General features: G+C 40.9%; 1 protein-coding gene across 1 annotated transcript in view; it reads left to right on the forward strand.

Moving 5' to 3' along the window:
* Positions 1 to 4,899: 4,899 nt before the first annotated feature.
* Positions 4,900 to 27,621, forward strand: part of RANBP3L (RAN binding protein 3 like) — a 61,166-nt gene continuing 38,444 nt past the window's right edge. Inside the window, exon 1 of the mRNA XM_032213894.1 lies at positions 4,900 to 5,051. Within this exon, the coding sequence (XP_032069785.1) occupies positions 4,931 to 5,051 (121 nt within the window). The 5' untranslated portion in view covers positions 4,900 to 4,930. The remainder of the gene's footprint in view (positions 5,052 to 27,621) is intronic.

The following is a 27,621-nucleotide window of genomic DNA, read 5'->3' on the forward strand; positions in this document are numbered from 1 at the left end:
ACACTCCCCCTGCTGTGATGCAGGAGGCCAACTAGGCCACGCCCACCATGGCCATATCCACCCAGCAACCGGACAGAAAATCCCTTGCTAAAATTTTTGAAGCCCACCTCTGCCATAGACGTCATCAAATAACCATCAGTAATTCAAGGTTACAAATTTTACGCTAGGATGGCTTTCTTCTGACGTCAGATATAAATGGAGGTCATTTCAACAGGCTAATACAATGTTGCCTAGGAGTACAAAAAACCCAAACCTGATTTATTAACTAAAATAAAACTTAGGTGAAGCATTGCTGTGTTAATACAAACTTTCCAGTAACATTCTTAGCTGAAATCTGTCTAACTTAAGTTTACAATTATACAAAGATTTTGAGACAGTTCAAAACCAACTTATTGCATTTCTCCTTATGTCAGTGATGGTGGAGAGCTGAGCTGATTTATTTCTGTCTGCAGTGTAGTTGAAACTACTGTGAAATGATGGTAGCTGGGGTTTATTTATTTAGTAAATTTATATGGCTGTCCTGCACACTTACTGAGTGTCTAACATCCAGTTTTTAAAAAAAACGGTAACAAGCAGGGGTGGGTTTTAGCAATAGCAATAGCAATTAGACTTATATACCGCTTCATAGGGCTTTCAGCCCTCTCTAAGCGGTTTACAGAGTCAGCAAATTGCCCCCACAGTCTGGGTCCTCATTTTACCCACCTCGGAAGGATGGAAAGCTGAGTCAACCCTGAGCCGGTGAGATTTGAACCGCCGAACTGCAGATAACAGTCAGCTTGAAGTGGCTGCAGTACAGCACTCTAACCACTGCACCACCTCGGTTTTGGCCAGCTTTACTGCTGGTTTGCTTGTGCGCACGCTTGATGCACTCTGCACACCCATGTGCAGTCAATTAAAATTGTTCTGGGTATACACAGAACTTAAAACAAGATGGTAGCGTCAACAGCACCAACTGGAGAACCGGTTCTGGGGCATGGTAGGCTTGGGTAACTTCCGGTTCCAGTGACCCACACTCCCATACCACTACTGGTTCAGCCGAACAGGTAAGAAACCACCTCTGGTAACAAGAATATAAAAACTCTTCATTCATCTATTTATACAAATGTGTATGTATGCCTTTAAGACAGTGTTAATTCCTTATGACTGCCTTCACCAATTCCCGCAGTGTTTTTGGCAAGATTTTTAGAAATGGTTTGCCACTGCCTACTTCCTAGGGCTGAAACAGAGTGACTAGCCCAAAGTCACCCAGCTGGCTTTTTACCCAAGACAGGGTTAGTACCTCATACAGCCAGTTTTCAAGGGGCTTATTTAGCTGTATGTCAGGCCTGGAAGCCATCTTTTGCATTGGGCCTTCAGACCTGCCACATTTAATACTATGGGAAATTGGGAGGGGGGATTATATGGAGTGGGACAGATGTAGTCAAAATAACATTCCTTTCTCACAGAGTCAAGGACGTTTTGCCCTGCACCTGGAGCGGTGTGATTGGGAGGCATCTCCAGTTGGGGTGGTGAAAGATTGAACCATGTGATGGACATGTGGGTGCTGGGCAGGGACTTTAACTTTTGTTTGGATGGGAAAAACCTGGACATTTTCAGATTCAGGTTTTCCCAGATGTGCCAATATGACATCTCTAATAAAATGGAACTTTGAGGAACCTCAAACCTCGGAGTCTTCTTTCGTTGGGGGTGTTACTTGGAACCCTGACACTGTATGTGTGTCTGTACACCAGTGGTGGGTTTCACCTCTTCTGTAGGTGTGGCCTGCTTTGTGGGAATGGCTTGCTGGCCATGTGACGGGTGGGAGTGGCTTGCTACCATGTGACCGAGTGGGAGTGGCTTGGCAGTCATGTGACTGGGTGGGTGTGGCCAACTTGTAAAATGTGGTGAAACTCACTTAACAACGCTCCTGCTTAGCAACCAAAATGTTGGCTCAGAAACTGGCATTTGAAGCATGCAAGTCTTAAAGCTTTCAAGTTATAAGACCCTTGCACCCCTAACCCTTTAGAAAAAAAACCCCAAGGGTGTTCAAACTTGACAGCTTTAAGACTTGTGGACTTCAACTCCCAGAATTCCTCCTCCAGTCATGTTGGCTCAGGAACTCTGCCATTGAAGTGTGCAAGTCTTAAAGCTGTCAAGTTACAAAATCCTTGCACCCCTAACCCTTTAGAAAAAAAACTCCAGGGGTGTTCAAACTTGACAGCTTTAAGACTTTAAGGTTGAGATAGGACTCTTAGAGGCGGGCGGGGTGATTGGTGAGCCAGCCAATCAGTGAGCAGCGGGTGGGGCAAGCGTGGTGCGGACGGGCAGGGGGAGGGAGCTGGAACCGGTTCTAAATGGCACGGTAGATTTGTGGAACCGCTTCTATAGAAGAGGTTAGAACTGGCAGGAACCCACCCCTGCTGTACACATACACCTAAATAAGCCCCTTGAAAACCAGTTCACCTAACATCCTGCCTGAGGTAAACATCAAGTCCTCAGTGCCATATGAAATGCCAGAAGTGTTGGGGCTATCAAGATGTCAGTTGCAATGGCAGAAAAAGCATCTCCTCAGACTCACCACATTATGTTATTTAACGGAGAGAAGATGGCGCACCCCTATCTTATCAGAACTTTTAGAGCAGGCCAAAATAATTCGATATAGGTGACCTACTAATCACCGGGCCCTGTGCTATAAAGGACTTCATAGCAGTGGTGGGATTCAGCCAGTGCGCACCTATTTGGGAGAACCCGTTGTTAACTTTCTAAGCAGTTCGGAGAACTGGTTGATGGAAGAAATCTCCTTTTGTTTTTTTCCACTTTACAGGGCTGAACCCTGTAAAGGAAGGCAGGAAGGAAACATTCTGGTGTTGTTTCTAGCCTAATCTTTATTGCCCTGCTTTCAGAAACTGCCTCCAGTTAACCCTTATTACATTGTAACAGTTGACAGGTAATTGGCCTCCCAAAGACCCATTAGATCACACAGGGTTGGCCTCCTCCGGGTTCCGTCTACCAGCCAATGCCATCTGGCTACTACCCGGGGGAGGGCCTTCTCTGTGGCAGCGCCGGCCCTTTGGAACGAACTCCCCGCCGAGATTCGGACCCTCACCTCTCTCCAGGCCTTCCGAAAAGCCATTAAAACCTGGCTGTGTCGGCAAGCCTGGGGTTGATGAGTTCCCTTCCCCTCTCGATTGTGTGTCTGTTGGTTATTTTAAATGCTTGTATTTGTAGTTCTTGTGTTCCCTTCCCCTCTTGGGTTTGTGAGCCGCCCTGAGTCCCGCTGGGAATAGGGCGGCATATAAATAAAACGAAACCTGAAACCGAAACTTTGATGCGAAGCACCCATTGACGTGAGTGACGTTGAGTTGGCCACGCCCACCCAGTCACATGATCACCGAGCCATGCCTACCCAACTGGTCATTAGGACAGAGAACTGGTTTTTAAATTATTTGAATCCCACCACTGCTTCATAGGTAATAGCCGGCACCTTGAATTGCATCTGGAAGTTTATTGGGAGCTAGTGCAGCTTCCAAAGTAGTAGTGCTCTCAAAGTGTGTCCTTCAGTATCTGTGTTTTCTGGTTTAGAGGCAGCTGCAGCTTCAGATTAGTCTTTGGGGTAGCTCTATTGTACAGCATGTCATAATCCAGGCAAGAGACATGAGCGACTACAAGCAGGGCCTCCCAATCCAGGAATGTGCCCAGTTGGCCAAAGATGGAGTTGTGTAAAGGATCTCCTAGCCATGTCTAACACCTGCTCTATGAGCAGGAGACAAAAGTCTAGGGGGCAGCCCAGGCTGCATATCAACTCCATGGGGTGGTGGGCTGGGGTTTCTACTCCATGCAGGATTAATTGCAGAAAATAAATCAAACCTTAAAACCCCCAGCCGCTTGATTTTAATAAGGTTGAGCCTTGTCCTGTTCTTCTTCATCCACACTTAGGGCATGTCAAATTGTTCAGATTTTAATTTGCAAACATATGGGGTGCTCAAAAGTTGTGACATGCCTTTGGGATTGTAAAGATATTTTTGGTTGCTTTAATATAATTTAGATATGCTTGGTAAGTAACTAGATAAGTATCGTAACTTTTTAACATTTTGTTTGTTCCCTACACCTTGAGAATAAAAAAGTCTCAATAGCATCACCGCACAAGAATTAAAGAGTTACTTTTTTTGTTAATGAGAACTTAATTCTTCAACCCTCAACAGTTACGGTTACATAAATGCACATTACTGTTCAGATCATCCCTTTCCAATTTAAGAAATTGTTTTGCTGCAGTAAGTCCAAGGAAGACACTAGAGAAACTGATGCTGTCATAAATTTGCTAAAAGTTTCAGAGGAGAAAAGCACAGTTGTTTCTAGACAAAAATCTTGCTTCCAACTCATCTGTAGGGAACATGAAACTTCGCTATCTCAGATTCCTGTTAATAAATCCCATGAAAGAAAAACGAAACATTATTCATTGGCTGCATTCCTTCTTTATGTTAATCTGGGTGACTTTACATATCCCCTCCCAGAGTCCTGCCTCTCTTAAGTTCCTCTCCAGTGTGAACTGTCAGGAAAGCAGCTTCCTTTCACAGACGCTCCTACAGGTTTTTCCTTCTGGTCTTAGAACGTGGGGTTTCCTGCAGTTTCAATTCAGAAGAAACTGCTTCGGGCTTCAGGAAAAAAAAATTGTGACAGAGCTAAATACGAACAGGAGTAAAGATACATTTGCCAGGGTGACTTCATAACTGCTGCTGTTGCTCGCGAAGAGTCTGCACGGAGAAAAAGAAAGCAATATTAATGTTGCAGAATTCTGTGGAAGGTTTTGACAGCTCTATGGATCTTGATTATGAGAACCCAGCAAACCACTGCTGTAAAAGTAAATGATGTGCTTTCAGATATAAGAGTTTTCTGCACAGAAGTTTTCTGCACAAAAAGTACCTTTTCTTTGACCATTAGCTTTGAACATCAAATGAAGGACACGCTTCATTTCAAAAAAAGAAGAACCACGTGGACCATGGACCAAACTGGAAACCCCGTAACTGACATCTACGTGTTCCACAGCTTTGGCTGCAACAGACACAAAGATGAAGGTAAATCCATTGTTTCCTGAAATTAATGTGATTAATTTGTTGCTTTAATTGCTATTAAAAGCAAACGTTTAAAAAAATATCCCAGGTGAATTCAGGGTTATTTTACTACTTGAAGCCAATTTCCAATCCATGTCAAGCTAATTAAATGCCCCTAAAAAGAAATCTATGTCTCAGTTTTTCCAAGGCCTAAGGCTTCTTCCTGGGTTCATTTTAACAATCCCTGTTATACTTTTGGGAGAAAAATAATTCCAAAGACTAAAACCAGTAGAGTTCTTAGGATTTCTTTGAAATCATAGAATGCTTCTTTACTTTGAAAGGGAAAAAACCAACTAAATGTGTCTTCAACCTTGTTTTCGTTGATCAGTTTTCCTTGGAAAAATACTTTCTGATCAAATTACAGAAATTGTGAGAAATAAAAGACAAAAATCTGCAGGACAGTTGAACATTTTGTCATAAACATATTTTATGTACACATAGAACATTGCAAATGCAAATTGCCAAGATAGGTGGCATTGCTTGCTAGTGTTTGGAAGATAGTGTCTTGGAAAAGACCTATGGATAATTGAAGATGTACTGTAACTATCTGGAAGATGCTAGGATAGAGAAACCTCTGTTACCTTGGCTATTTTGTCATAAATTCTGCAATGAAAAATTCACTTGGAGTAGAATTTGGTCCCATCCCTGGTCAAGAAATTCATCTGTAAATCAAATAGCAAGTATAGGCAATTACACTGGAATATTCATAATAAACTCTCCAAACACAAATCATGATGATGTCATGAACATAATTACATCACGTGTTTCTCCTGTAATGGACTGTGGGATGACATTGGAGAAAAGGGGAATGAGATGTTGGGTACTCAGACAAGAGAAGCAGGAGCCCCCAACAGCTTAAAAGTCAGAAGTAGAAAGGATCTGCCCCAGTGGTGGGATTCAGTCAGTTCGCACCTATTCGGGAGAACCGGTTGGTAACTTTCTAAGCAGTTCGGAGAACCGGTTGTTGGAAGAAATCTTTTGTTTTTTCCCACTTTACAGCGCTAATCCTGTAAGGAAGGCAGGAAGGAAACAATCTGGTGTTGTTTCTAGCCTAATCTTTATTGCACTGCTTACAGAAACTGCCTCTCCAGTTAACCCTTATTACCATTGTAACAACTAAGGTGAAGTGCCCATCGACCTGAGTGACATTGACTTGGCCACGCCCATATAATCACATGACCACCGAACCCCGCCTACCCAGCTGGTCATTAGGGCAGAGAACTGGTTGGTAAAGTATCCCACCACTGATCTGCCCCAATGGATCAGTTAAAAGTGATGGTGGAAACTTTGTACTTTCAGACTTGAAGAATTCTGTTAATGTAGCCTTACAATAAAGTAGAAATTAGTTTTATTATTTCCTGTCTGGTTTACTTGGAAAGGCTGACACGCCTCTCCCCCTAGTGCTTTTGTATCCATACTAAATATAATAATAGGAACACAGTGACAACAGATTCCATGTGCCCCTCCGGAATACCTTCCAGATGTTCTGAAATTCAATATCAGTTATTGGTACATCCATCTGAACGGATAATAGCATTGTCTGTTTGGACTCTTCCATTCCATACTGGAATTGCAATCTTGAGCATCTGTAAGGCACCAAGCTGTTTTTGATAAATCCATTTCCCTAAAGATTGTTCACACAACACACACACATACACACACACACCTCCAAAGGGCATCGGGAAACAACAATAGTGAGTGTAAAATATTGAAAAATATTGAGAAATCTAACCTTAGAAGTGTGCCATCTAGTGGCATTATTGAAAATCAAAGAAAAACAACATTATTGCTTATGTTTTAAGATGGTTTTCTTTTTGGGTGGAAATACTAAGGTTTATATTGTGAGTATATGTTTATAAAGTGAATTCCAGATATGGAGTTACTCAGAGTGGATTCATTGAAATCCTGGAGATTTAATTCAAGTCACAGCATCATTTAACCACTTCAATAATGTAGCTTATAGAAATCACAATTCTCTATATCTCATCACAATTCTTTATATCTCATAAATAATCAGTCAAATCCATTTAAATCAACCAGAGGATTATCCAAACCTCCTCAAATCACCTTTGTGAATTCAATCATATAACATAACACTCAGGAATCTTTTAATTGAAGATCTTATTTAAATATTCAAGTCTCCAATAATCTTAGGGTAGTTGTATATAATCCAATAAGTGTTTTCACAGTCCTTTAAGTGATTATTCTCAGACTGATTATTTATGAGATATAAAGAATTGTGATTTGTATAAACTCAGCTTTAAATCAATGGTTCCTGGACTTTTGGTTAAAAGTGGGATCTACTAAAATAATGTAGACTGCATTCAGGTTCACTTAATTTGTAATTTAATTGGAGGTTGGGGGTGGCACAAGGGGCAACATTATAACCTTGAATGTAAAAATGGGAGATGTCTACTTGTGCTAAAGCATATTTTAGCAGAAGAAATGTTGAACATACAATATGTCATTTTGTTTTACTGAGTTCTATATTTATTACTGTTTTAGATGCTGCTCTATTCCAAAATGCCTTTAAGCAACACCTGACAAAAATAAAATTTTAAAACCTCTGAATAGTGATAAAGAATATATATCACAATAGCCCCACCCTCTTTCCAAAGTTGAGCAGCTAGTTTTTGCTAGTTCACGCCGTAGTGTGGGTTCAATGTATTTTTAAATTATATTTACAAAGAATGATGTACAAATCCACCCCTTATAGACCATCGGTATCTATGAAAGAGGGCAATATGGCTTATTCAACAAACTATATTTGAAAAAACCCTGACTTAACATGACGCTAAAAGAAGCCAATGTTGGTAGATTCTGTGAGCGAAGCAGAGCTGAAATGAACAGACTGAAATAGTAGTATAGTCTTTATTGTCATTGTACAAAATAAATACAATGAAATTATTTCTATTTATTGCAACGAGAAGTTAGGAATTGTATGAGTTTCCTTGAGAATGGTAGCTTGGTTCTTGATGATTTCTCCAAAGGTTTGGTGAATGGTGACCACTGAGCCAGTGGTGGGATTCAGCCAGTTCGTATCTATTCAGGAGAAACGGTTCTTAACTTTCTAAGCAGTTCGGAGAACCGATTGTTGCAAGAAATCTCATTTTGGGCCCCCCCCCACCCACTTTACAGAGCTAATCCTGTAAAGAAGGCAGGAAGGAAACATTCTGGTGTTGTTTCTAGCCTAATCTTTATTACCTTGTTTACAGAAACTGCCTCTCCAGTTAAGCCTTGTTACATTGTAACAGCTAAGGTGAAGCGCCCATCGACCTGAGTGACATTGAGTTGGCCACGCCCACCCAGTCACATGACCACTGATCCCCGCCTGCCCAGCTGGTCATCAGGGCAGAGAACCACTGATTGTTGTTAAATTATTTGAATCCCACCACTGCACTAAGCCTATTGTGAGAACAATGTAGGCTCTGATTTGGAACATCTGATTTTACGCTGAGTTGGAGGATATTAGGTTTAACATTATTTTTCATTATTTAACCGTCTTAAATAATTTGCCCATGTCCATACGTTCAAGTAGGAAGAGCTGCTTTCTAAGCAAAAAAAGACATTCAGAAGCAATCATAGAAGACTGAAGCAAATGATTAATGTCAACATCTCCCATATGTTGCAACGTGCAGTTTTAATTCTGGGGAGGTCCGTGGAATGCTTCAAACTCAGTTTGAAAGATGTCCTTTCAAATTCAGGGATTACATACTGTAGATCTTACACTGAGGTTTTCAAAGGACTTTTATAACTTCAGAGATTTAGAACATGGGCCTCAGTGGTGGGTTTCAAAAAATTTTGGAACGTCTTCTGTAGGTGTGGCCTGCTTTCTGGGTCCACTGGTGGAACCTCTTCTAACCGGTTCGGTAGATTTGACGAACCAGTTCTACTGAATTGGTGTGAACTGGTAGGGACTCACCTCTGATGGGCCTTCACCACTAACAACTGATTCATCAGCCACAACTTGTTATATATACATGTATATGTGTGTGTGTGTGTGTGTGTGTGTGTGTGTGTGTGTGTGTGTGTATGTATGTATGTATATATATATTGCATTTGTGCTGATAAATAAATAAGGGGAGACTAGTATAGATCTATTTCAAGCTATTTAGCTCTCATCAGCTAGCCATACCCTTAGTGGGAATCGAACCTGGGCTGTATTACATATCAGGCAGTTATATTAGCCACTAAGCCACAGGATCTCTTCCTTTATCAGCTATATATATTTACTTTATATATATTTACTTATATGTTGCTGCTTCAGGTGACATTTTTAAACCAAAGAGGGGATTTCGTATTTTTTTAAAAATGGAACAAGAGAAAGAAACTTTGCTAAGAATATTACAGTACCATTTTAAGTCATTTGCCATATCATTCTAACTTTTTCACACACTGAGGAATTAGAATCTTTTGAACATTATTAAGGAGGTCCATGAAATTTAGTTGTTGCAGACAGTGGACATCCCTCAAATTGCTTAACTGGATTTTAGAGGCACAGTTGGCTAAAATTAGAAACACGATCCTTGGTATGTTGAGTCAAGAAGCATGCAAAAATTGCAGTGCACCACCTAAAATAAATTTTAAAACCAAAACAAATCCAACTGTCTGAAAAAAATTTAAAATATGATCTCCCTTTCATAACTGGCATAACTGAAACTATCTGAAATCAGTCCAAATTGTTGAAAACCTCATTACGATGCTTTCCCCTAGTCTCCTGCACAACGTTTGTCTTAATCTATGCCATATTTTAATACGTTCTTGAAATTCTGTTTGGTGTCATTGGGATGACTATAGAATTTTTGCACTTCCCAGTCTTCCATATTTGCTAAAGGCTGGCACCAGTAGCATTGTAACAGAATATGGAATTACAGAGTTGGAGGTCTTCTAGTCCAATGATCAAGCAGGAGATCCTATATCAGCGATGGCGAACCTTTTTTGGCTCGCATGCCATAAGTGGGGGGAGCGCAGGGGGAATCATGTGTGGGCGTGCTGCACCCATAATGCAATGCACAACCCCCAGTGCGCATGCGCGCACTACAGGCGTGACCCCCCATTTTTTGCATGCTTTTTTCACCCTCCCCAGGCTCCAGAGGCTTTATAGGAACCTGTGGAGGGCGAAAACAGCCTCCCCCGCCCCCCAGAAGCCCTCCAGAGCAGTCAAAATGACGCTCCAAGCAAACAGGAAATCACTTCCAGTTTGCTCGGAGGGTCGTTTTAAGCGCTCCGAAGGCTTCAGGAACCTTCAGGAGGCTTCCCTGAAGCCTTCGGAGCAGTCAAAACAACCCTCCGAGCAAACTGGAAGTCCATCCCCGAACTTCCGATTTGTCCATAGGGCTGTTTTTTTGCCCTCCGGAGGCTTCAGGGAAGCTCATGAAACCTCCAGAGGGCCTCCGGGGTGGGTGGGGGAGGCTCTTTTTGCCCTCCCCAGGTTCCCATAAAGCCTATGGAGCCTGGGGAGGATGAAAAATGGCTTTAAAAAGGGTGAACTCAGCGCCTTGCGTGCCCTGACAAATGGCTCCATGTGCCACCTGTGGTACGCATGCTATAGGTTCGCCATCACTGTCCTATACCATTTCAGACAAATTACTACAATGGCGATTCTGTGAGGGCACCAGGTTGCCAAAATGTGGCCATAAAGCATCTTCTCTTTTTAGAATATATATATATATATATATGTATGTATGTATGTATGTATGTATGTATGTATGTATGTATGTTATATTTATGCTGATAAATAAATAAAGGGAGACTAGTATAGATCTATTTCAAGCTATTTAGCTCTCATCAGCTAGCCATACCCAAGTTTGGGAATCGAACCTGTGCTCCATTGCCTCCCAGGCAGGGAGTTAACCATTTGAGCTACAGAGAACGACTCCTTATCAGCCAGCCAGGGTGGGAGGTATATACTTAAAGTCACAACCCCTGGTATGCCCAAGTATGGGAGGAAGGTCACACTTCCACTCTCTGTCATTAGGCTCGTCACAAGAGACCATCCAGACAGAAACCCAATATTTTTTACTGTTGCCTTTTTTGTTACATTTGTTATATTTATGCTGATAAATAAATAAAGGGAGACTAGTATAGATCTATTTCAAGCTATTTAGCTCTCATCAGCTAGCCATACCCAAGTTTGGGAATCGAACCTGTGCTCCATTGCCTCCCAGGCAGGGAGTTAACCATTTGAGCTACAGAGAACGACTCCTTATCAGCCAGCCAGGGTGGGAGGTATATACTTAAAGTCACAACCCCTGGTATGCCCAAGTATGGGAGGAAGGTCACACTTCCACTCTCTGTCATTAGGCTCGTCACAAGAGACGAGCTCAAATGGTTAACTCCCTGCCTGGGAGGCAATGGAGCACAGGTTCGATTCCCAAACTTGGGTATGGCTAGCTGATGAGAGCTAAATAGCTTGAAATAGATCTATACTAGTCTCCCTTTATTTATTTATCAGCATAAATATAACAAATGTAACAAAAAAGGCAACAGTAAAAAATATTGGGTTTCTGTCTGGATGGTCTCTTGTGACGAGCCTAATGACAGAGAGTGGAAGTGTGACCTTCCTCCCATACTTGGGCATACCAGGGGTTGTGACTTTAAGTATATATATATATATATATATGTATATATATATATATACATACATACATACATACATACATACATACATACATACACACACACACACACACACACACACACACACACTGGTCTTGTTGTATTCAGGTCTTCAACTTTTCAGTCGCCCCTAAATGCATCCCCACTGAAAACATCATATGCGGAGTTGTAGCTACCCTCACCAAAATCAGATGAAGCCAATAAAATCAGACTTGAAGTCACCAACGTCCTCTGCTCCAGCAATCCACCCAGAAGCAACTTACAGAAAGAAGAACAAAAAGCACTCACCAACTTGAGGAAAGACAACAACATAATCATTCTCCCAGCAGACAAAGGCAACACCACAGTGGTGATGAACATGTCTGACTACCAAGCCAAACTATCCAACCTACTCCAAGACCCCGCTTACAAACCTCTAAACACAGATCCCACCACCTACCTGGAAAAAAACCACCAAATCTAAAATAAAAGCCTCTCCCATCAGTGAAGAGATCCAGCAAAGAATCATCCCCAGAGAGAAATCATCCAGATGCCCCAAGCTCTATGGCCTCCCCAAGATACACAAAGAAGGAACACCACTCAGACCCATAGTCAGCTCCATAGGCTGACCTCTACAGAATCCTGCCAAATTCCTTGCCAAACAACTTCAACCCTACACAGAATCCATCACCTCACACGTACAAAACTCACTCCACTTCATAGAAACAATAAAGAAACAAAATCTGCAACCCAGCGACCTACCCAGCTTCGATGTCATATCCCTCTTCACCCAAGTGCCTATAAAAGAACAGCAATCCAGAACAAATACAATTTCACTAAACACATCCTGGACCTGACCAACCACTGCCTAACCAACACATTCTTCATCCATAATGGACAAAGATACAAACAGATAGAAGGAGCACCTATGGGATCACCCCTCTCACCCGTCATCGCAAACTTATACATGGAACATTTTGAAACTAATGCCTTAGATAAATCTGAACACAAACCCAAACTCTGGCTTAGATATGTTGGTGACACTTTCATGATTTGGCCACACGGGAAAGAAAAACTGGACAACTTCCTCACACATCTCAACAGCCTACATCCCAAAATACAATTCACCATGGAAATAGAAGCAAACAACCAACTTCCCTTCCTGAATGTCCTAATTACAAAAAACCCAATGGCTCCCTAGGACACATCATCTCCTGGAAAAAAAACACACACCAACCCGTTATTTAAACGCACAATCCCATCACCACCCTGCACAGATGAACTCTGTAGCCAAGACCCTCATCTCCAGAACCAAACGCCTAGCCAACAAAGACTACCTGAAAACTGAATTACACACTCTCACAAACGAATTAATCTCCAACAGATTCCAACGAAAAACAATTACCAACCTAATCCAAAGGGAGACTCTGGATATCTCTGGATTTACCACAGATAAAATCAGCAAAATTCTCCACAAGCACAATATCAAGACAGCCTTCAGCACTGGCCAAACAATAGCCAACATCTTAAGAAACCCCAAAGACAATATCCAGCTAGAAAACCAAGGAGTCTATGAAATACCATGAAAAATCTGCCCTGCCATATACATTGGACAAACTAATAGGAGAATAAATGCACGCATCGCAGAACACAAGAACGCAGTCAGAAAAAAAGAAAAAAAATTCCTCCCTTTTCTAGCACCTTAAAGCAACAGGACATGAAATTGATTTTGAAGGAACCAAATTAATCTCCAAAATAGAACACTTCAACAAGAGAATAATTATGGAAGCCATCAAAATAGAGAAACACCCCCACAACATGAATAAACGTGATGATACTCCCGCCTACCAGACATCTGGAAACCAGCTCTCGTCAACAAACAAACCCCACCCACCACCCATGTCGTTACAACACAAAAGAACAATGGACACACAGCCAGCACCTCAGCCACACAGGATGATACGAAACAGCCGACCAATCTACAAACATCAACTCCATCTACCAATCAGGATGCAACTACACAGCCAATCAACCCACTTACAGCAACAAAGCCAGCACTCCCCCCCCCCCCAAGATTTATAGAAAGACAACAGGTCTGACCATGCCTTACTCACACAAGTACAAAGCCGAAAACACCAGCCTGAAGATGGTGAGTGGGACCTCACTGAAACGTTGCCAAGACAATCTCAATCTTACATGGGAAAGGACCTGAATACAAGACCACACACACACACACACACACACACACACAATCTCCTTTTTTACATATCCTCCTTGAGTTCCCCAAGTTCTGATTTAACACAATATTCTTTAAATGAACATAGATGATGCAATCAACAGCATAGTCACACTTCAATGAGAAACAACACCATCTTTAGTGTGTGATGTTTCTTTGAAACACATTGTTCCAGTTTCAACAGGGTTAGGCAAGTCCTGTTTTTAGCTCTGTGGTCTCAGTGCTTCTTGGCAATAATATTGGTGTCAGGGGATCAAGCTAAACATCTCCAATTTCATAAACTATTAACAAATAGGGCACTGGTGGCATAGAAAACCATTACAGATACTGTAAAAGTGATTAGAGAACTTACAGAAGATTTCTGTGGACTGATAAGTCAATACATTGAATATGGAATTCAGGTGGCTGTAGTCCCAACAGTATCAATGAACAAGAAATTGTAGTTGACACATAGAAACATTTCAGATTTATAATAGGGATGGTTGAATCAGTTTTTTCCCCGATTTCTGTTATGGTTTATTTCATTTTCTTTCAATATTTATTTATTAAGACTGTAAAGAAAGTTTAATCTATTTGAGATACACACACACAAACACACTGACACATTTTTTCACTAATGTAATATATTTTTGTTTGTACATTCCCCTGTTTTTTTTAAAAAAAACATTCTCATTGCAAAATTTAGAAATTGCAAATATTACCATACTACTACTGTATATGCAACATTCAGAAAGTGTAAATCTAGTCATTTGCCAGTAAAATTTGAACCAAACCAACTGGATGTTTCTGTTGCAAGTTGGCCTTATCTACTGTATACAGATTACAATTTTCTCTCTGGAAGGATGAGTCAGTCTGTTGCCAGCCTATATCAGACACCCATTTATTAGTAAGTCCATTAAATTTATTTATTTTGAGGGGGGGGGAAATGCACCCAAAGTTGTATGTTTCATGAATATTTCAAGACAGGTTTCAAAATGATTTAAATTACAATTTATTTCATTTTCGTTCCAAACTTCAGTTATTTAAAGTATTTATTTCCAAAATATGCTAAGGCTACAGCCTTAAGATCTCTGGGAGGAGAACCTTGACTGCAAAAATGATAAGATTATCGGGTTTCCGCTTCTGAGTCGACAGGGACGACTCCAACCTGAGAACTTGTCTCTAATTTCTTCCCAGAAGTGCATAACTAGCGTCCAAGCTATTCTAATTCCAAACTATTCCAATGTATCATTTTTCTTCCATTTGTGTCAATGGACCAGGGATTATTTTCACCCCAGTGAAGCAAACATTGATTCTTTCTCATTCCAGCTACAAATGGCAGCTTGTTTGTCTTTCTTCTTTTTCTTCTTATGCCAAGTCCATCATCAGACGTTGGCGACAGTGGTGGGATTCAATTTTTTTTTACTACCGGTTCTATGAGTGTGGCTTGGAGGGTGTGGCATGGCTTGGTGGGTGTGGCAGGGGAAGGATATTGCAAAATCCCCATTCTCTCCCAATCAGCTGAGACTCAGGATGGAGAGAATAGATGGGGCGGAGCCAGTCAGAGGTGGTATTTACCGGTTCTCCGAACTATTCAAAAATTCCGCTACCGGTTCTCCAGAGCTGGTCAGAACGTGCTGAATACTACCATGGTTGGCAATCATGTTGGCAATCCTATTTTTGTCAACCACTGCATGAAAAGGTGCTGCTGAGTTTTGTCCAAAAAAGTCCCTTAGATTTTGAAGCCATGACGTTCTTCTTCTGCCTGGATTTCGTTTGCCTTCAATTTTTCCCTGGAGGCTTAAGTGTAGGAGGCCGTATTTTTCTGGGTGTCGCATCACATGTCCAAAATATTTTAACTTTTGCTTTTTAATGGCTTTGATGATTTCCCTTGGCTTCCCCAGGTGGCTTATCACCTCCTCATTTCTGATTTTGTCAACCCAGCTTATACGTAATAGCCGCCTGTAAAGCCACATTTCAAATGCTTCTAGTTTCTTCAGTTTCTTCTTTCTATCCGTAGAGCAGGATAGAAAAGATGTAACATCTGACAAGCCTTGTTTTCAATCTTAGACTTATGTCGTGACTGCAAAAGACAGTTTGTCTTTAGCCAGACTCAATGGGGCAATTGTTCCGTGCAAGAAAACATACGTAGCCATATCCTTATAAAGCTAAAAAAAAAATATGCCAGTGTTTAACTTTGTTAAAATAGCTAAAAGAAACTTGCTTGATGGGCCTCTTTGGGGCAGAGGGAACTGCAATCGGGGAAATAAATGTGGGAGAAGGGAGAAAAATTTAAATTGTGCCCTGCTTCAATTATGCATAACAGAAAAGGACAAATTGGTTTCTGCTGTAGTCTCAGAGTGCTCTGTACATACCTAAAAAGTGAGGAGGAAAATGGAGAGGCTCGGTCTGTAGTCATTATTTATGAAGCTGGCAGGCAAATTTATTGCCCGGTCTTCTCTTGCCAGAAAGGGCTGGATTACTCCTGTTCTGCCAGCTAGAAAGGAGCATACTTGGCAGGCTTCAGGAGTGACTTGTCCAGCAGCCTCTGAGTCACCACACGGACTGAGCTGCCTCAGACCAGCGCAACCTAGTTGTAACTAGTTCCTGCCACACCAGCTGGCCAGAGCATGTAACCTGCTGTAGTTTCTGAAGAAGACAGGCAGGTAGGGGGGAGAGGGGAAGCTGCTGTGCCAGGTTATTCCACCCTTCCTCTGTCTCGGTGCCTTGCGCTGCCTATGCTTCTCCATGCATCCTTCCCCCCCCCCCAAAAAAAAACCCTGCAGGATGCCATCAGAACAACAGAATAACAGAGTTGAAAGGGACCTTGGAGGTCTTCTAGTCCAACCCACTGCTCAAGCAGGAAACCCTATACCATTTCAGACAAATGGTTGTCCAATCTCTTCTTAAAAACCTCCAGTGTTGGAGCACCCACAACTTCTGGAGGCAAGTTGTTCCATTGATTAATTGTTCTAATTATCAGGAAATATATTCTTAGTTCTAGGTTGCTTCTATCCTTGATTAGTTTCCATCCATTACTTCTTGTCCTGCCTTCAGGTGCTTTGCAGAATAGGTTGACACCTCCCCCCCCTTCCTTGTGGCAACACCTGAGATATTGGAACACTACTATCATGTCTCCCATAGTCCTTCTTTTCATTAAACTAGACATAGTTCCTGCAACCGTTCTTCATATAGCTTCCAGTCTCCTAATCCTCTTTGTTGCTCTTCTCTGCACTCTTTCTAGAGTCTCAACATTTTTTTCACATCATGGCGACCAAAACTGGATGCAATATTCCAACTGTGGTCTTACCAAGGCATTATAAAGTAGTATTAATACTTGATATTATCTTAATTATATCCTTCTATTAATGCAACCAAGGACTGCATTGGCTATTTTGGCAGCTACTGCACCCTGAAGGCTCATATTCAAGTGATCGTCCACTAGGATTCCAAGACCCCTCTCACAGTTACTACTATTGAGCAAGGTACCACCTATTCTATACTTGTGTCTTTGATTTTTCTTGCCTAAATGTAAATTTTTACTTTTCTCTCCATCCATTATGTTGCCAGTTGGTGCTTTTAGATGAAACTTGCAGATACTGTGCTTCAAAAGCTTCGAACAATGTGGTCTTTCTTTGGAACTTCCTTATTTTTTCACCCCTATTGTGACAGAATAGCCACACGATAACTTTGGGCTGGATCTATAAGAATAGTCCATGGGTAATGATACGTGGGAATGACCAAACAACGGTGAGATAAGAGGCAGCTGAGCCCACAGAACCAATGAAGCTCTGTTAAGTGACTCAGAATGGAACCTCCCTAATTTCTTGGACAAAGGAGAAATGTACTTTCAAACTTGCAACATCCTCTTAAAGTAATGTAATCTTATAATAAATTAAAAGCTAATACTTCTGGGTATGTTTCTTGTCTGGAATACTTTGTAAGACTGACATAATGTGAGAATGAGCTCATTTGTAGAGGTCACCGAGTGCTACCTTTATTTTAATGAACATCATCAACAAGCTTATAACCCTAGAAGGACATGGCTCACTTCTGCATGCATCTACCCATCCCCGATTAGTCTGCTTTCCTTCTTAAATCTCTTGCATTAAGGTTACTTCAAGATTATCAGTTTTTCTATCACTGAATTCTCCTGAATATGTTTTAAAGCACAGTTGGGATTGATCCAGTCTACTTTTCATGCTCATAAATTTCAAAATGTTCAGAAATGCACAAGCATTTTTTAAATATTTGCAAGCACAATAGAGCCTACAAAGAATAAGCAGCCAATCAGCAATTGCCTACCTTGACCAGTAGCTGAGCACCAACAATTGTTTAGTATTCATTATTGTCCGCCTGTGCTTTTTACCATTATTAAGTGCTTGTCATTCTGCATTGTTGCTTGAAACAGAATTTCTTCCTAAGAAGAGAAGTTATGATTGGAATAGGGGAATCCAAGAAAGCTTACACTCATAAGGATCCAGTCACAGCTTCGGAGCAGAGGGCATAGCCAGCATGGCCTAGTGGTTAAGGCATCCAGCTAGAAGCCAGGGGACTGTGAATTCTAGTCTAAGGTGACCAGACGTCCCGCTTTTGGCGGGACAGTCATGATATTTCACAATTTGTCCCGCGTCCCGCGGCATTTTTAAAAAGTCCCGATTTTTTTAAAAATAATAATCAAGAAACACCCCCCCCTGTCAATGGTGTCCCTCTTTACCAATGTTAAAATCTGGTCACCTTAGTCTAGTCCCACCTTAACCATGAAAGCCAACTAGGTGACCTTGGGTCTGGCACTTTCCCTCAGCAGAAATGCAAAGAGGAAGGAGTATTAGATTTATTTGCTATCTTAAATTATTTATAAAAATAATGAATGAAGGAACAAATAAATGAACCAGTGAATGAATGAAATAGGTCAAACCTTTGCTGGAAGTGCAGCCTGTCTGGAAGAGCCCTTAATGTTGTCTATATTTCTCTCCTTGCAATTTTTTTCCTGAAATAAAATGCTTTTCTAGACTCCAAGGCGTGGATCATGTTTTCTACAGTAAAGAATAAGCTTCCTCAGGCTTGAGTTCAATTCACTCTGAAGAAGCTGAACTGCTTCTCCCTAAAATAAGAAATACTGTGGGGTTTTACTATGCCAATTGCCAATGGCTCCGAAGCTCAGCCTTTGGAGTTTCTTCTTCTGCCTCAGGAATAGCAATAACTATAACTTTTAGACTTATATACCACTTCACAGTGCTTTACAGCCCTCTCCAAGCGGTTTATGTCAGCATATTGCCCCTCAACTATCTGAGTCCTTATTTTACTGATCTCGGAAGGATGGAAGGCTGAGTCAACCTTGAGCTGGTCAGAATTGAACTGCCAAATGGCAGTCAGCAGAAGTAGCCTGCAGTACAGCATTCTAACCACTATACCACCACAGATCAATAACTCTTCAAACTTCTCACTCCTTTTTTCCCAACTTCTTACAGAAGCGCTAGCAGGAAATGAGAGGCAGAAAAAGAGGCACAGCTGCCTCATCAATCCATCTCATGCCAGTAGTTGCCAATGCGGTGGGTAGAAATAATGCAAGGGAAGAGCTGGGTTATTTAAATACGAATCAGAGAAGGACTGGAGGAATGCAATGCTCACTAATAATTAGAAATGAACTTGAATTATGAAACTGAATTTATGAACAATCTCACCAATTCTTTACTTTTGCATGCCAACAATATAAGGCAAGCTTACAGAAAACCATTGTAAGCTGTTCTACCGGTCAGAATAGTTGTTCCTTGAATTTAAAGTGTACAGAACCATTTGTTCCCTATGAATGGGTGCTTGAGTGCCAGAAAAGGGCCTTTCCATAAAAAAAACTTTTGGAACTAATGTAGAACTATATGCTCTAGTTCTGAAGAGTAGAGTGGAGTGGAGTGGAGTGGAATGGAATGGAATGGAATAGAATAAGAATAGAATGGAGTGGAGTGGAGTGGAGTGGAGTGGAATGGAATAGAATAAGAATAAGAATGGAGTGGAATGGAATGGAATGGAATGGAATAGAATAGAATTTCTGACGTCCCTATTTTTCTAATAGTGCTGCTAAAAGGCTGAAAGAGTTAACAGAGGAGAAACACTTGCTGTTCACACACATTAAGGCATTTCTTGTTTGGACTTCTGAATTAATTTTGTCCCAAACTCATATTTCCCAATCATTGATATCTAATTGAGAATATTGTGACATATTACATTAAGGGAACACCACTCAGGGGTGGGTTCTGGCAATCACTACTGCTGGTTTGCTGACGGCCGCGTCATGTGCACACACACAGTGCAATAAAAATTGCTCTGCGCATGGAGAGAAGCAAAAAACAAGATGATGGTGCCTACAGTACCACCCGGAGAACTGGTTCAGGGGCATGGCAGGCCTGAGTCGCTGTGAGTTCCAGTGACCCAGGCGGCCAAACCATTACCAGCTCAGCTGAACCGGTCTAAACTGGTGAGAACCCACCACTGACACCGCTGTCCAAAAGACATGTCTGTAGCCAAGTTATATGGATAAGGAAAAACGTGCAAGAAAGTATGTAAAAAACTATTTTAAATATTTTTGCTTTTCAAACTGATGCAGAGGGGCAGTACGTACACTTGGAATGACAGGAATCCATGGGAACTGAAATAAACAATTTCATCACCAGTAGTGATACTCTTTCCAAATTCTTCCTGGTCTAGTAATTTTTCCCCCTTCCCCTTTGCTTCAAAATGAGAAAGGAGGCTGACAGCAGAGAAAATTGTTGGAAAAAATGGATATTTGTAGGAAAGACATGTTCCCATGCATTGCTTAGTAAAAGGGAGGAACATGTTATGCACATTTCTCTGATGAAGGTGGTTTTCTTATGATTCCCCCCCCCCCCCGGTATCTGGAATCTTCCTACATGATAAAAGATGGATGGAATTCTGGCTACCCATATCTATATCAAAAGTATTATGGAAATATTGATCCACTTTTAATGGGAGACTTTGTTCGTCCTGAAGGTTCTCAAATGATGAGATGTTGCAAGCAATTTGGAGGAGTTGCAAATAATTTGGGAAGTCACAATTTTTAAAAACCCAATCAGATTTGCATAGGAAATGTGGGAACCCCCATCTAACATTCTGATTTTATCTGTACAAACTATGCAGCAAAATTTGAGGATTTCTCTGATATGGAGATTAACATGTATTGTATTTTCCAAGTATAAGACGCACATTTTTTCCTCAAAAAAGAGGCTGAAAATCTGGGTGCGTCTTATACATTGAATACAGCATTTTTTTTTTGCCTCCCAAAGCCCTCCCAAAAATAGCTGTGCATACTCTTACGAAGGCTTTCAGAGAGCTCCTGGGGGCTGGGGAGGGCAGAAATGAGCAAAAAATGGGCAGTTTTTGCCCTCCAACAGCACTCTATAAGCCTCCATAAGTCTATGCATGCAAGGGACCGTTTTCATGAAAAATGGGCTGTTTTTTACCCACTTTTGCCCTACACCCTTCCAGGAGCACTCTGCAAGCCCCTCCCAGGGCTATTCATGTCTTTCATTTGAAAAAATGGGCCCGTTTTTGCAAAAAACAGGCTGTTTTGGGGAGGTTTGTAGAGTGCAAAAAGTTTTTTTTTCCTTTCGGAAAGTTCTTTAGTTAGAGTGATTGATGAGAATTAGATTTATCAAGTGCTGTGCCAGTAGAAACAAGTCTTAGGTGCTGTAGGTTGATTTCCTTCTCCAGCACATGGATAAATACACTGGAAACATCTACCTACCTACTCTCTCTCTCGCTCCCTACCTGTACCTACTGTATTTCTCTCTTTCTCTATCCCTCTATCTACCTACCTACCTACTCTCTCTCTCTCCCTACCTACCTACTGCATTTCTTTCTCCCTCTCCCTCTCCCTCTCCCTCTCCCTACCTACCTACCTACTCTCTCTCTCCCTACCTACCTACTGTATTACTCTGTCTATCCCTCTATCTACCTACTTACCTACCTACTCTCTCTCTCCCTCCCTACCTACTGTATTTCTCTCTCTGTCTATCCCCCTACCTACCTACCTACCTACCTACCTACCTACCTACTTACCTACCTACCTACCTACCTACCTACCTACCTACCTACCTACTCTCTCTCTCTCCCTTCCTACCTACTGTATTTTTCTCTATGTCTATCCCACTACCTACCTACCTACTTACCTACTCTCTCTCTCTCCCGACCTACTTACTGTATTTCTTTCTCTCTCCTTCTCTATCCCTCTATCTACCTACCTACTTTTTAAAAAAAATGCCTCTTCAAAACCTTGGTGTGTCTTATACTCCGGTGTGTCTTATACTCCGAAAAATACAGTATTTATTTATTAAAAGTGGCACATTTATTTCATGGCCAACTTTAATGACAACAACAATAATCTGTATGTATGTATGTGTGTGTGTGTGTGTGTGTGTGTGCTTGTTTGTTTATTTATTTTTAGGGAGTTGTACAGGCAGTGCAAAATTTGAACATCACTTGACGAGGCAATTAGCCTAGTGAGCTACTGCCAGTATAGACCCATTTAGTCAATGGGTTGGTCCAGATTTATTGAACAACAACTCCTAACCACTTTGACCAAAGGAATAGGTGGAGCTCTTGCCTCACAATCAGGAAATTGTGAGTTCGATCCTAGGTAGAGGCAGATGTAGGTCTCCTGCTTGGGCAGGAGGTTGGACTAGATGACCTGCAAGGTCTCTTCCAACTCTGCTAATCTGTGAATCTGAATCAGTCTGTTGTTCTTTAATATAACACAGTGATGTCCCCTCATGTTCACTGCCATTCAGAATTCAACCAATCACGGACACAGCCTCAGTTCCTCCCAACTCAGAGCTTCAGCTATTTAAAAAAAATTGCTTCTAATTTTGGTATAGAAAAATGCTTGACTCTTGCCAACTTTCAGTGGCCTTGAAGCTTTGGTACACAGTGATTTATCAATATCTGATCACACTGAGTCGGAGGTATTGTTTTTCAAAATATTTTCTCTTGCCTCCTTCCTCCTCCTATCCTGCTTTTCTTTTTTTCATAGGCTCAAGATCATTCTTCTTCTCCACTTTTATTCCCACAACAATGATTCTGCAAGGGAAGTTAGGCTGAGACATACCCTATTTCCCTCAAAATAAAACGTCCCCGGATAATAAGCCCAATCAGGCTTTTGAGTGCATGTGCTAAAATAACCCCTCCCCTGAAAATAAGCCCTCCCAAAAATATTGCAACACAGCAGCAGCCATGAGCTGACCACGCTCGCCCCTCCTGCACCTCAAAAATAATAAGACCTCCCTGAAAATAAGGTCAAGCCTTATGGCCAAGCCTTATGAGGGAATCAAAAGAAAATAAGACCCTGTCTTATTTTGGGGGAAACATGGTAATAAGCACCAAACTATCCAGGTAGATGTTCTATCTGAGTGTGGATTTCAGCCTGCATTATTCTAATTCCAGCCCAACATCATAATCACTAACCCACTCTATCCCATTGCTGTTTAGACTTGTTCAAAAGCCAGCACAGAGCTTACTCATCCCTACTCATCTTCCTCACTGTGCTGAAACATAATTAGAATTAGAATGGCATTAGAATTACACTAATAGAAAAATTATATTCAATCGTACAACCAATGTTTAAACCTTGTAACTACATTTATAAATCAGTTCGAAAGAGGCAATGGAGCAAATTAGGATGAGGTTTGCTAAAATGGGGAAGGATCCTAGAAATCCTCTGTAAAAGACAGTTAAAGGATCTAAGTACATTTAGCTTGCAAAAAAAAAACGTGACTGAACGGAGATGTAAAATGGAGATATATCAACCTATTTCCCAAAGCACCAGAAGGCAAGAGCGGAAACAAGGGAAGGAAACTAATCAAGGAGAGAAGCAACTTGGAACTAAGGAGAAACATCCTAACAAGGTGGACAATTAACCAGTGAAACAGCTCGCTTTCAGAAGCTGTGAGTGCTTCATCACTGGAGGCTTTTAAAAAAAGATTGGACAGCCACTCATCTGGAATGCCATTGGTACAGGGTCTCCTGCAGGAGCAGTAGGTTGGACTAGAAGACCTCCACAGTCCCTTCCAACTCTGTTCTGTTATGTAAATATCTAAAGGGCTGTTCCTGAGAAGCAGGAATGCACTTAATCTCTATTGCTCTAAGAGGGCAGGATTTGAACCATGGGATTAAAATTACAAGGAAGAAAATTCAAATTGCAGTTCAGGAAAAATTCTCTGATTACATGAATAGTCAGCTAGGGGATCAGGTTGCCAATATGGCGCGACTGTTTCTCCTTCACTAGAGGCCTGGAAATAGTATTGGATTTTTATATTCCAGAGGTGCTCTTCCAGAGATCCTGTATTGAGTTGAAAATTGATAAAACATGCAGCTTCTGATACTAAAGATGCTTCCAGATACAACATTTGAGGGAAATGATGTGGTTTTTCCCTCAGAAATTGCTATCTTTCATCTGTAATCACGTAGAAAAGTGTCATACTTTTGATTGATACAATGACAGAAAGCCCAACAATTTCCTCCCTTATGTAATTCTTTTTTTAGGATTATTCCACCAGTTTTATACATTTTACCCAAATATTTGTATAGTATACGATATGTAATTATGATATTTTTAAAGTATTGGAAGGTATGTACATTCATGGATGAATGGATGGATGGATGGATGGAGGGAGGGAGGGAGGGAGGGGGAGAGAGAGAGATACAGATGCAGTAGCTCAATGGCTAAGACGCTGAGCTTGTCGATCAGAAAGGTTGGCACAGTGGTTGGATTCAAAATATTTTACAGCTGGTTCTGTGGGCATGGCTTATGGGCATGGCATGGTGGGCGTGGCAGGGGAAGGATACTGTAAAATCTCCATTCCCTCCCCACTCCGGGGGAAGATTATTGCAAAATCCCCATTTCCTTCCGATCAGCTGGGACTCGGAAGGCAGAGAATAGATGAAGGAGGGGCCAGTCAGAGGTAGTATTTACTGGTTCTCCCAATTATTGAAAATTTCCAGAACTGGTCAGAACCTGCTAAATTCCACCTCTGGGTTGGCAGTTCAGTGGTTCTAATCCCTAGTGCCATCTAACCGAGTGAGCTGCCGTTACTTGTCCCAGCTTCTGTCAACTTAGCAGTTTGAAAGCATGTAAAAATGCAAGTAGAAAAATAAGCGACTACCTTTGGTGGGAAGGTAACAGTGTTCTGTGCACCTTCGGTGTTTAGTCATGAGGGCCACATGACCAGAGAGATGTCTTCAGACAGTGCTGGCTCTTCGGCTTTGAAACAGAGATGAGCACCGCCCCCTAGAGTCAGGAATGACTAGCACATATGTGCGAGGGGTGTGTATGTGTACATATGTATGTATCTATTATATATACATACGTACATGCATACACACGCAAACACACACACACACACACACACACACATATATATATATATACACACACATACATTTTACACACACACACACACACATACACACACACATTCACATACAAAGGACATCCTGTAAAGTGCCAGTTTTAAACTTGGAAACAGTTTCAGGATATTCTAGCATTAATAAATCTACCAATTTATTAGTTTATAGATAGCCCAAACTATCTATAAATATCTTAAATGTAAGTGTGGTGAATCAGTTAATATGTTCATATGTTTTCCTTGAGGTGTACTCAGATGTGTTATTCAAGGCTTGAGGGATGATTCAAACTGGACTCAAATTATAGCTTTGTGAGCTATGTTAATCTGTTTTTCTTTAAATATGCAGTTCAGTTTTCTTTTTTTTTTTTAAATCTATTTTATTCATTTTCACATTCCATTTTACAATCACTTATATACAGGGTATTTGCTATAAAAGAAAAAAAGAATATAAAAAAAAATAAAAAAAATAAAAAAGAAAACACAACTCATCATTCACAACCCCACCTGACACTTCCATCCTCCATACACCCCATCTACCCTCTCCAACTTTCCTTTCCTCCCTCTAACGCTCCCCTCCTACTTCCCTTTCCCCTCAAACCTTCCTTCTCCCCTTACTCCCAACATGCCATCCTTGCATTCCCCTTACTCCTTCCTTACTCCTCCCTCCTCTTTCCCTCTACCTCCCTCCTTGGTGTATTCCTTTATTCAAGTGTTGTTTATTATAATCTGATAAAAAGTAAAATAAACCAAGGGAAAAAAAAATATAAAAAAAGAAAAGAGAAAAAAAGGAAAAAAAAAGAACAACCGTATATAAGTGCATTCTTGTTCTTATTGCGACTATGTTAACACCCACCCACCCACCCCCCATAAATCCCCATCCCTACTCCTCCCGACTTCCCAGGGCCCACACCTGGCACTGCCTTCTATCTAAAGTATCTTATGTTCGTATGGATTAAAAATAAAAGTAATATATTAAAGGGAAAAAAAACCAAAAAAAAAGAAAAAAAAGAAAAGAACAAAGAAAAAAGAAAAAGAAAAAAAAAAGAAACTCTTTGTGTTAAGCTCAGCCCCCCATCTTTATCTATGCTTAAATAGTATAAGTCATTCTATCTATATTTTATTCTCGTCTCTTGCTTCTTTGTTATTTACCCCGACCTCCTGTAGACTCTCCCATTCCTCTTCCTTAACCTTGTATTCAGATAAACATTTATCCAAATTTGTATAGACATCAATATACAATCTAACTCAAACATAATCCCTTCTAGTAAAATTTAAGCAGCGTGGATCATTCCACATATTCAAATATTACTTTACAGAAGAATAATCAAACTTTCCCTTTCTTAACCTTAATTTCAAACAATAATTCAAAATAATCTGACCAAACTTTCCCTTCTTAGTAAAATTTAAGCAGCGTGGATCAAGTATTACTTTACACAAAAATCAGTTTGCATTCTATCTTGAAATGATCCCGACCAGCTTTCCCTTCTAATAGGATTTAAACAACGTAAATCATTCAGTATATACATTCAGTATCACCCCACCAATATACGTAAATCATTCCGCATGCATTTTACCCTCATCCCTTGCTTCTCAAATATTTGCCACTATCAAATTTATGCAAACATTAGTTTAAAATCTAGCTCAAAATAATTTCACCAAGCTTTCCCTTCTAATAAAAATTAAATAGCATAAATCATTCCACATATTCAAATAATAGTTTCAGCAAGAATCAGTTTACCTTCTATTTTAAAATAATCTCTTCAAACTTTCCCTTCTAACAAGATTTAAACAGCGTAAATCATTCTGCATGCATTTTACATATATACATTCAATATCACCCCACCAATAAATTCCGCTTTTTCTGCCGGAGAGAGGTCGCAAACCCCCATTCAATCCACAACTTTAGTGAATATTTTAGAATGTCTAAATCCTCAAACTCCGCTTTTCTGCTTCTCCGAGGGAGGGGGAGCTACCCCCTCCATCTTGCAGCCATGTGGTCTGTTGCTTGCCTTCTCCTTCGGCTTGTCTCTCCTCTTTTCCAAGTGAATCAGGAAGTCCCGCCTTCAAAGTCTTGTAATAGAAATCTCGAGCCTCCGAAACAGAGTTGAGACGAAGTCTTTGATTCTCAAATGTGACCGTAATGCCGGCTGGGGCCTCCCATTTATATTGAATCTGATGATTTCTAAGCTCTTTAGTTAAAAAGGTATAGTCCCTTCTTGCCTTTAACATCTGGAAAGGTATTTCTTTGAAGACAATCAAGTTCTGGCCATCAACTCTCAAACTATTATTGTAAAATTTTTGCATGATC

This window comes from Thamnophis elegans, chromosome 3 (genome assembly GCF_009769535.1).
Source record: "Thamnophis elegans isolate rThaEle1 chromosome 3, rThaEle1.pri, whole genome shotgun sequence".
Classification (NCBI taxonomy): domain Eukaryota; kingdom Metazoa; phylum Chordata; class Lepidosauria; order Squamata; family Colubridae; genus Thamnophis; species Thamnophis elegans.